This window comes from Saccostrea cucullata, unplaced genomic scaffold (assembly GCF_032062105.1).
Source record: "Saccostrea cucullata isolate Sc308-1 unplaced genomic scaffold, CSIRO_AGI_Scuc_v1 ctg1235, whole genome shotgun sequence".
Taxonomy (NCBI): Eukaryota; Metazoa; Mollusca; class Bivalvia; order Ostreida; family Ostreidae; genus Saccostrea; species Saccostrea cuccullata.
Genome location: NW_026921301.1, coordinates 1 through 12,135, shown reverse-complemented (window position 1 = coordinate 12,135; position 12,135 = coordinate 1). Strand labels below are relative to the sequence as shown.

General features: G+C 34.0%; 1 protein-coding gene across 1 annotated transcript; it reads right to left on the bottom strand.

The window, feature by feature from the left end:
* Positions 1–2,693: 2,693 nt before the first annotated feature.
* Positions 2,694–5,152, bottom strand: LOC134259661 (uncharacterized). Its single transcript, XM_062742258.1, has 2 exons — positions 5,127–5,152; positions 2,694–4,728 (listed from the first exon to the last, which is right to left on the bottom strand). The coding sequence occupies exons 1-2, from the start codon at positions 5,150–5,152 to the stop codon at positions 2,694–2,696; spliced, it is 2,061 nt and encodes a 686-aa protein (XP_062598242.1).
* Positions 5,153–12,135: the final 6,983 nt, after the last annotated feature.

Below are 12,135 nucleotides of genomic sequence, written 5' to 3'. Positions count from 1 at the left end.
GGAGTGCAGGAAAGGAAAATCGACCAAATCATACGTCATCGCGGCAAAATGTCAAACATAATTCCTTTCTGTAGTTCCAATAAAATTTGCACTTCAAATGACAATAATTTTTATATGTCATAAGTGCATTTGTATGTTGAGTTTACCATGTATCAACAAACCTGTAGGGCAGAACCTTCGCGAGCCCGACGTGAGTGCACAGGCACCTGAAGTATGGATAATGCCCCCCCCCTTTTTTTTTTAATAAAAATAATGTAAGAGTGTATAATATCTCAAAATTATGATGTAATTTATTTCTTTTGTTCTCCATCTGAACCCCATTCCCACTTAGCCAACACAGATTTACCTGTGTTTTTTTTCAAAATGTTGGCTAAGTGGGAAGACACCCCTCAACCGGGGTAAGGCAGGACCATAATTATAGCTGATCAAAATTTTACATGAAAATATGTAGGAAAATTCTTTGAAAATCTTCTTCTCAAGAATAACAAAGCCATAATAGATCATATTTATATGGAAGCATCCTCAGGTAGTGTAGATTCAAGTTTGTTCAAATCATTACCTCCGGGGGTAGGGCGGGGCCACAATTGCCGATCAAAGTTTTACATCGAAATATTTAGAAAAATTCTTTTAAATTCTTCTTCTCAAGAATGGCAAAGGCATTATTGATCATATTTATATGGATGCATCCTCATGTAGTGTAGATTCAAGTTTGTTCAAATCATGACCCCCGGGGGTAGGGCGGGGCCACAATGGCCGGACAAAGTTTTACATAGAAATATATTATAGGAAATTTTTTAAAAATCTTCTTCTGGAGAACCACTGTGCCAGGAAAGATGAAACTTATAGGGAAGCATCCTTAAGTTGTGTAGATTCAATATTGTTCAAGTCATGACCCCTGGATGTGGGGCGGGACCATAATGATAGTTCAAATGTAAAAGACAATAAAGCTAAAGATAAACTGATTTCTGCATTTTTCCTAGCCACATTGCTCAGGTGAGCGATGTGGCCCATGGGCCTCTAGTTTTTACTGTGAGGTATTTTTCTTTCTTTTTTATTTTTGTTGTTGTTGTCATATTAAATAGATTATCATTTAAAGAAATAAAGATTAATTCAGTTTTGTTATATTTTTTCTAGAGGCTTGCTCCCGATCAGTACAAAAAATATCTAAATTATAAAATCGATCTATATAACGATAACAGTTAAAACGACTTTTTAGCTGTTGTTCAATATTTTTTTTATAATCCGGTAGCAAACCCATGCGAGTTGTGAATGGGTTTTTTTAAAAACTGTGTACACATGCCACAAAATTCCCTTTCTTGTGTCTCTCTATAATACTTTATATGTCATAAGTGCATTTGTATGTTGAGTTTACCATGTATCAACAAACCTGTAGGGTAGAACCTTCGCGAGCCCGACGTGAGTGCACAGGCACCTGAAGTATTGATAATGCCCCCCCCCCTTTTTTTTTAATAAATATAAAAATATTTTTTCTAGAGGCTTGCTCCCGATCAGTACAAAAAATATCTAAATTATAAAATCGATCTATATAACGATAACAGTTAAAACGACTTTTTAGCTGTTGTTCAATATTTTTTTTATAATCCGGTAGCAAACCCATGCGAGTTGTGAATGGGTTTTTTTAAAAACTGTGTACACATGCCACAAAATTCCCTTTCTTGTGTCTCTCTATAATACTTCGGGTTATCTCTCTTGTTTTCATTAATAGAAAATTATCTCGTCTACCATCATCAATTTCTCATGTATTTTTTAAAAGCATTCTGAACTATGTTTTTTTTCTTTTCTGTAAGAAGAAGTTAGTCGAATTTCAATTTTGACAAAATACAAATTAAGCTTTAAAACAAAATACAACCAGAGGTACTGTGAGCAATGAGCTCACTAAATGATACCCCCGCCTCCCATATGATTATAATGGAAAAGTCCATGTTTTGTTGTGGCCAGGAAACCCAAAATATGTGTCGGATCAAAAAGTAAAATAGGAGGATGTATCTGTGAAAGTTTTATTAAATTTCACTCAGTGGTATAAGGGGAGTTGCGGATAAGAGATGGGTACCCCAAATCGTAACAGACGGACGGACGGACGGAAATACCGATTACTATATACCCTCCCCTTTTCAAGCGGGGGGTATAGCAAGAGTTTATGCAACATACAGTCACATGCACTGATCAGTGATTCAATCTTTATATGTTGTGAATGGTGGAGCGGATCAATATCCTTTGCGATAGTATAAATAATGTCTTAGTACGTATCCTCAAACAGGTCCTCATGTAGATCTATAAAATCGCATTCATTTGTCCATATAACGGGCATTCTATACGCCAGTCAATCACCTTGTCTGCAGCTTCTTACACTAAATGAATTATACAGAGTCTACTATATCTAATAGATGATCTACATAAGCTCGATCAAATCGATCTTGAATCAACTTCTGTCATATCTTTTTTTCTTAAAAATTAACCAGTGGATATAGATACAAACAAAAATTAAAATAGGAATGAAAATAAATTTTTATTATCACAATTCACTTTTAATTTAACTGCAAAAGTAAGTTTAAAAAACGTAAACTCGTGGTAAAAAGAATCTGCGTTGACTCTGCAACGTAACACCTTTATGACGTTATTTCTTTGTTTTAGTAAAAATGCCATAAGCATCCTTTTCTCATGGGCGCAATCATTTAATTATTTAAGGTAATCCATTGGCAAACTCTCTGTATTCTCATTTCTGTAGCTGTTTGTATGTTGTAGAATGGTGCTTGTCTGAGAGATTGTTCGTATGAGTATAGAGCAGCCTGGGGGTTCCCTGTCACCTGTTGACAGATCCCCAGAATCTGCCACGATATGTCTCTGAGATCTATTGATATAATATTACAAAGCTGATCCTGATCATAGTGAACTAGGGTCTGTAGATCATCTAGAGCTGTTCGTGCTCGCATTGTGTCTACATGTCTGTAGCACAAGATCTCTAGCATGTAGAACAGTACCAAGGATGGTACAAATAAAAAAGGCCAGTGGTTCTGTTGAGCAGACTGTTGTTCAGGTATCAGTTCACTGATGTATTGGATACTTTTGTCAAGTCTGATATCCCATGCTACAGCCTGTCTCATCTTTGTAGACCAGGACTGTCCCCCTACAGCCTCCGTATACATCTCTGTATCTATAATCAAGTTGTTATACATCACATATGACTGTGCTAACTTGACATTGATCATCTCTATAATAGATACAGTTTCCCTGTATCTAAGTGTCTTGTAGTAATACATGGCTATGTACAGCATGTCTGTAATACAACCAAACTTGGCTGCTAATTTCAGCATGTGACAGGACATTTTGTCAGCTCTATACCTCGTTTTGTTGTCAGATGTGTAAGTTTCCATGTGTAATATAAAAGCAGTGTACTGAAGGACCATAGCGGTCATGTTCTGTAGCATAATGACTTGATACTGTGTCAGAAGGGGTGAACCTATCATCTGTTCTATTGTATGTAGATATCTAATGCACCTTTGTATGTCCACTTTCTGCATTGTTCTATAATTTAGTATTTCACCAAATAGATTAATATCAAACCTAAACTCAGAAATCAGAGTATGATCATCTGTACTGCTGGAGTTTCGGGGGTTATGGAGGACATCTATAATATGAGACCTAATGGAGGGACTGTGTAGCAGGAATGCTAAGCCCTTCTCATACAACTCTGACAATCTAATAAATAATTGATGTTGTTTGACGCCATGAATTTTACTCAGAAACATGTTGTTACCTGGAATGAAAAAGTTAGGACAGACCCCCTCATAAACCCATTTGAGGATGAGTTTAAAACAGACCCAGAAACCCCCCAGGAAATTTTGTGGACACCATTGAAGTATTGTATTTTGTTGAATCACCCAGAAAACTGCCGTCTTCATGTGATAGGAACACAGTAATTTATCATCATCACCTACTCCATTGTTAATTATTTCTGTTAAGATCAATTTAAGTAAGCCGTAAGTTAAGAATTGACAGTGATTCATTACATACACAAGTTTTTGTTCTGCTTGGGAGAAAGAAATTCTCCATTCATGATCTTCATGATTTCCTAGCTTATGTCCAATTGCTACAAAGTGACATCCATTTTTCACTATATCATCAACAACATGAGGCTGGGGCCATGAGTGACATCTGCCTATCCATGAGGAGGCAGATGGAGGCCAAAAGTCACTAACAAAACAGGAGGCTTGATCAAATTCTACTGGTCCAATTGTTCCACTGACACAGGGTCCATGTGGATGTAGTGAGGCAGATAAAAGAATCTGTCTGTATTTAGAACTAGATACATAATATCTGGTATTAATTCTAACACACGCTTCCTGGATTTTTCTGTTCATGCTTGGTGACAGTAAATATAACAAAGTAAATCCTGGTGGACTATTAGAACAGTCACAGAGGATCAGTGTCTGTCTGTGTGTGTTGTAATATTGAGACTGAGATAATTCACAGATCACACGATGATTATTTGGCCAGTACATAAAGTCTACATCTGAATTTTTCAATCGGAATCCTTCTCTGTAACTTCCACTCAACAAACCATAGTACTCATCACTTGCTATCACATGATTTTCCACCATCTCCCAAAAGTCAATCAAATCTCTCCTCATGGCCACCAGTTGTGAGGTCCCCAATTCTCGACACAGTCCCACAAACACCGACTCTGATATGCGTTGTATGGCTTTAGTACTGAGAATGATTTAAGTGGAATTTATATTCTTGTATAATTAATGTTTCAATTTTGTAAATCTGTATTTATAATTTTCATAATTGATAAGCTTAATGAATTATTATATTTTATCAAAAAGATATATTGACAGTGTATATTTTCTCTTAATTAAAAATGAATTTTTACATTCATACATCATAAAATAAAAAAAAATCCTCAACTGAATCAGTTATTTTTCAACTCAACTAAATCATTCATTTTTTTTAAATAGTGAAATTTATAACTGAAAGTGTCTAGGGTATGTTTTAAAATCAGTGGTGTAAAAAGTTAAAACCAATTTTACTGTCAACAAATTACACTGATTCAGATGATTTTGGAATTGTTTTTGAAGTTTTAAATTCTTGTCATTAAAACTTACGTTTGTGAGCTTCTAATGGAGTTCATTTTCAGTGGCGTATATTCCTTTCTGCTAATGTGTAAATGAAGTCACAGATTTAACCAGAGGTGCAAAGTGTGGGTAGACAAGGAGCTTCCTCTCGATAGGTCGGGGGGGGGGGTGAAGCTCAGGCATCGACAATTTTAATTTGACAAGTGAATAAAATATTAAAGACATATCTCAGTTATATCATGATGTACGTGTAACTCTGCTAAGGAAATATGGAAATTTTCTTACTGAATGAAATTCCGTCAAAATGTTGAATTTCCTACTTACCCAATATAACTCAAGTTATCAATTTCGTTTCCTGCTTGTATTATGGACTCCTGTTGCTTTCGATGAAATTTTCTGAAAAGACTTGAAATTAATAACACTTGAACTTTGGCTTAAGATATTTTTAGCTATGGGATTTACGAGGGTTTTCCGTCACGTTCGTGGACAACATTGATAATAACTAACAAACATTGATTAAATTTATTAAATTATTATTTTCATTAAATTGATGTTTAATTTTATACATATGCAAATTTTAAACAAATCATGACTCCCGGGGGTAGGACGGGGCCACTATTGTTGATCAAAGTTTTACCTAGAAATATATAGGAAAATTTTTAAAAAATCTTCTTTTCAAGAACCACTTTGCCAGGAAAAATGAAACTTATATGGAAACATCTTTAGGAAGTGTAGATTCAAGTTTGTTCAAATCATGACCCCCAGGGGCAGGGCAGGGCAGGGCCACGATGGCAAATGAAAGTTTTACATAGAAATGCATTTATATAGAAAAAATCTTTAAAAATCTTTTTTTCAAGAATAGCAAAAGCATGAATGATCATATTCATATGGAAGCAATCTCAGGTAGTGGAGATTCAAGTTTTTTCAAATCGTGACCCCGGGGGGTAGGGGGTGGGGGGGGGGGCTTCAATGGCCGATCAAAGTTTTACAATGAAATACATGTATATAGGAAAAATCTTTAAAAATCTTCTCAAGAATAGCAAAGGCATGATTGATCATATTTATATAGATAAGCATCCCAGGTGTGGAGATTCAGATTTGTTCAAATCATGACCCCTGGGGGTAGGGTAGGGCCACAATGGCTGATCAAAGTTTTACAATGAAATATATAGATTTTTTTTAAATCTTCAAGAATAGCAAAGACATGTTCAGTCATATTTATATGGAAGCATTCTCAGGTAGTGTAGATTCAAGTTTGATCAAATCATGACCCCTGGGGGTAGGGTGGGGCCACAACATGGAATCAAAGTTTTACATAGAAACATAAAAAATCTTTAAAAATCTTCTTTTCAATAATGGGAAAGCCATGATTAGTCATATTCATATGGAAGCATTCTCAGGTAGTTAGATTCTAGTTTGTACAATTGATGACCCTGGGTGTAGGGCGGAGCATCAATGCAAATGTAAAGGGCAATAAAGCTACAGGTAGTCAAAGAAATATGCTAGCATCCTTAGTTAGCGTAGATTCAAGTTTCTTTAAATCATACCCTCTCCCCTTTAAGGATTGTTTGAGACCACTATTGAGTTTTTATTTATTGATTCGATTGAAATCTTGAAATAATTAAAAAATAATCAAAATAATTGCATATGAAAACCCGGTATGTTTTTACTTCCGGCCCACGGTGCCAGTCATTCCCCTGCCAGTATTCCCTCTTGCCCGATCAACAACACATCTTTAGACCCAAACTACGTAGTCATATATGAATAATATAATAGAAAATATGGCATTTGGTGTAAATATTTATTTATCTACCAAATTAGAAATCGGCAAAATACCTTGGATCAAATCAAAGCAGAAAAAAAGATTTTAAGAAAATTTATTAATATATTATAGAAGTAGACCACTAATGGCAATAATGCTTCGAATTTAAGTATATAGAAAAAACATAGATTGGAACTTTCTTATATGAATAGAATATTGTTCATGTGCTGAATGTTAACAGTTTCAGCATTGCGTTGTGTAAGAAACAATGTTACCTTTAACTATTCTGATCAATATCTGTAAGACGTGACTAAAGTTTAAATGCATTAGTGTTCTGAATTTCAATGAAATGCATTAAAATTTGAGCATAATAATGGAGTTGATGACAGGAAAATTCTTCTATTTAGATTTCTAAAATCCATAGTTTTTTGAAACAAGATTAGAAAAAAACATGATCAGCATATGTGCTATGTAAATACATGTAGTGCTTTACCAAACCTTGATAGCGACAAGAAATGTTTGTAAAACACTTATACCCCTTACCCCCTAAATTGGAATTTTTCAAAGTCCAAAAGGGCATAATTCTGTCAAAAATCGCACGATCGTACCCAAAACAGAACTCGATCTAGATAGTCATCTGATAAATCTGTATACCAAATTTCATTTTATTATGTGCAACGGTTGTGAAGAAAATGAACGGAAACTAAGTGGACCGACAGACAGCAGCAAATCAATATGCCCTTCCTTCTTCGAAGGGGGGCATAATAAATAAAAACGAAAATATTTTTTTTTAAATGCTATGTTTATACATATAGTGCTTTACCAAACCTTGATAGTAATAAATATAAACGGAAAAAAGCTATGTTTATACATGTAGTGCATTACCAAACCTTGATAGCAATGAATATATACGGAAATAAATTAAAAATTCTATGTTTATACATGTAGTGCTTTACCAAACCTTGATAGCAATTAAATATAAATGAAAATAAATAATAAAAACAGTGTAATTGAGTTAGAGGGTGAAATTCGAACATGATCTGCAACTCTTCTATGTGAAAATGTAAGTGATAAATTATTCAGAATGGTAATACATGTACTTAAAAAATAAATAAACAAATAAAAAAATAAATAAATAAATAAATAAAACACTGGCTGAGTACCGAAACTGTCTTAGATTTTCCAAAGGTTCTGTGGCATTGGAGGAACAAGACTCGATCCAGCATTCTAGATGTTTTGTGACACATAATGAGGTATATAATGAGTGCAGAAAAGTTAATGGAGGATTTTAGTGGTAGGAGTAAAATATGACACCCTCCCTCCAGAGAATGACGACAGTTATTAGAATGACATGATGAAGAAAAAGAGGGTCGACTGATAGTATCTTCCTCTGAATTAGTTCATATCTTCATATAAATCTATCTCACAATTGCAGTCTTGTGCAGTTTGTTGACTGAAGTCATTACATGCAAACACTAGACTGCAATCCTCTTTAAAGGCATGAACAATTCTGTTCCCACTATGCCAGAGTCAACAGTCTTATACATAGAAAACATTTTGTAAAAGCTATGCTCGAAACAATGCCATTTGGCAAAATTTGATTGACTGATTTTTCATCAAAATTGTTAGGCCATTTTTATCACACTGAATTGTCTACTGGTTTCTCCTTTTCCATGATCATGCAGGGAACCATAACACTTTGTCAGAATGGATTAAGTGTATCGGTTCTATGTAACAATGGCGTATTAAATGATTGAAATTGAGAGGCAATATGAAAACCATATCCATATGTATTCAATAACCCTGAAGTGAAAAAAAGAATTAAATTACATGATCAGTACGTACTGGTCCTTGCTGACAAAGCAGGTAACAACACTGTCTTTGTAAGATCACTGTATAAATTGTATTTTAGAAGATCTTTGATTTTATTCTACAAGTGGTAATCTAACTTATACTCATAGTTCCCTTTCTAAGGAAGAAACTTGTCAAAATCATACGTCAGTTTTGAATATTATTAATATCCCAAACAACAAAATGAATTTGAAATATCATATATATACTGGATTCCAAAACGTCATAAAAAAATCCGTACAAAGAAACATAGCCGGTTCCAAAAATGTTCAACAAAGCCTCTTATTTTACTCCTCACAAAAATACTAACAGTAGTGAAGGATATAAACTTCAAGAATTGTTTGCATACTTCTGTTTCAATTTACTTGGATATTTTACTTGAAAAAGACACTAATGGTAATCTAACAACCAAGCTATATGATAAACGTGATGACTTTAATTTTTCTATCGTCAACTTCCCTTACTTATGCAGCAATATACCTTCATCACCTGCATACGAAGTATATATATCTCAGTTGATTCGATACGCAAGAGCATGCTCTACTTATGAACAATTTCTAAAACGGGGTAAATACTGAAAAGACAAGTTGAAGAAACAAGAATATCAGCAATCTCGTTTAAAGTCATCATTTCGTAAGTTCTATGGTCAATACAATGAGCTTGTCAGCAAATACAATTTATCATTGAGTCAAATGCTGACTGAAGTTTTTCACACCATTTGTTAGTCCATTATTTAAACACTGAATTGACTACGGATTTTTTCCGTAATTTCCCGATCATGACAAGGAGCACACGGCGGATGTGACAGGTTGGCAGGGGTTGCTCACTCCTCCATGGCACCTGATCCCACCTCTGATGTTTTGGAGGTCCGTGTTTGCTCTGCTCGTATTTTGTATTGTTTTATGGACTTTGAAACTGAATACTGTTCGTTATCTCCACATCTTTCTTGCAACAATATATTCGACAAGTGGTATGAATCAGATGTAGATACTTAAATATTCAAAGGAACGTTTGGAAAATTTGATTTAAAAAATCTTAGTGTACAAACAAGTACTCTGAAGTTGACATCAAAATGATGCTTGCGTTTCTGATGGACAATAACTTCGTGGATTTTGGAGATAAAGGTCTATCAACAATGTATTAGAATTCCCATGGGTACTAATTGCAACCCATTTTTAACAGACATTATTTTGTTTTTCATATGAAACAGATTTGTCCAAAATATTATACGTGAAAAGAAGGAAACACTTGCTGAGGCTGTCAACTCGACATTTAAATATATCGACTACGTATTGTCAATTAACAATTATGGTTATTTCCATTCTTAAATTATGTCGAAACGATATATTTCAGTGAGCTTGAGTGAAAAGATACCTCAGAATCTGACACATCTGTTTCATATTTGAATATTTTACTTGAAAAAGAGTTAATGGGTATCCAACAACCAAGCTCAAATGATGAACGTGATGACTCAAACTTTTCAATCGTCAACTTCCCGTACTTATGCAACATTATACGCCTGCATATGGAGTTTATATCTCTTAGTTGATTCAATATGCAAAAGCATGCCGTACGTAGGTACAATTTCTAAAACGATCTAAGATTTATTGACAAACAAGTTGAAGAAACAAGAATATGAGCAGTCTCGTTTATAAGTCATCATTTCTACTATCTAATTACCTTGTCAGCGAATATACAGTTTTTTCATTGAGTTAAGGATGTACAACACACCTACCCCAAAATATTCCTTTAATTTTCGTTATTTTTGTATATTTAGTACATGACTATATCTTCTGCATGCATGCGCATTTTGGACAAAATCATTCGAGTGGTTTTTGGACAGGAAGTTCCAAAATTTATACCCCTTTAGACGTTTACAAGGAGAGAAAATTTTTAATCTATGAACTATTTAAACCTTGATTTTCAAAAAAGCCAGGTTAGATATAACTGTCAAATTTCATTGAGGTATTCCTTTAACCATTTAACACACAAACATAGTAATCTTTTTGATATACATATCACCAAAACAATTTTTAAAGACCATTAAACTGAAAAACTATGAATTATCTAAGCCTTGAAAATTGTGTATTTTTCAAATTCAAATTTTTTTTGTGAAAAAACCTGTCGTTTAATTTTGATAAAAAACTTTCTTTAGGTAGCTGGTCGTAAAAATAATCTTCGTAATTTTGTGTATAATTTTTGTACGACCAGTTTTGATTTAATAGCGGAAAATTACCCCCTCCCCCTTTCTCAATAAATCACGTTCCTGCGCGTCTTTCAGACGGTGGTCGATCACTTTGCTATGAATCTACAAATACACATTAAAAAAATCAAATTGGAATATTGCTTTTGCTTCAAAAATATGTTAACTTACATATTTAAAAGTTCTCATTGTGCACCTATTATTTTGCCTTTTGATCCGACACATATTTTGGATTTCCCATAGCAAACCATGGACATTGCCATTATATTCATATTTTGTCTTATTTATATTTTAGTGTTACTTCCCTTTGCCCATCCGAGTTGTTTACATGTATAAGCAAAACATGCATTTTGCCATTATAATCATATGGGGGCGGGGGTATCATTTAGTGAGCTTAGTACTCACAGTACCTCTAGTTAAATATCAGTTTGTGTGGTTACTGAATTTCATACAGTTTCAAAGAACAAGTATAATAAGCTCATAAACATGTATAAATCTTAATTATCAACACCCGCAACTCAAAATTCAGAAGTCTTCAGTTTTATTGAATTTTACGGGTTATACTTGGCAGCTTTATGGATATTTTTTACATTTTCATTTTGACCTTTGGTTTGGTTTGACCTACCTTTAAAAAAGAACTTGAACTTTGGCCATAACTTTTGAACAGTTAGTACTAGGGCTTTCATAGTTCAGATATGTATTCTTTGTGGCAAGACCTTTCTTTGGATATTTATCAACAACTTACACGTTTTTTGCCTTAACTTTGCAGTTTGTACCTACTTTGAAAAACTTAACCTTGGTCATTAATTTTCAACAATTGGTTATAGGGCCCTAATTTTTTACTTGTAAATTTCTAACAACAAATCTTCCTCTGAGTATCATTAATTTGACCTTGACCCTGAGTTTGACCCACATTTTTAAAAGATTAATCTTGGCTATAACTTTTGAATGTTTGTTGCTTTCATAGTTCTATCTTCAGCAAACAACATTTTTGATCTCTTGACCTAAGAGTTTGACTTGCATCTGAGAAACTGTAACCTTCGTCAAATGCTACCATACGAGGGTCATTCACTTTATATACCGGGTCTATATGAGATTTCTTGTATACCCTTGTACACAGCATTATTGCGTCTGATTGCAGCATGGCATGGTTCAATTGACCTTCTTTACAACTATAAGTCAATAATAAGTGTGCAAATATAGGTTTATTTATCTAAAAATGT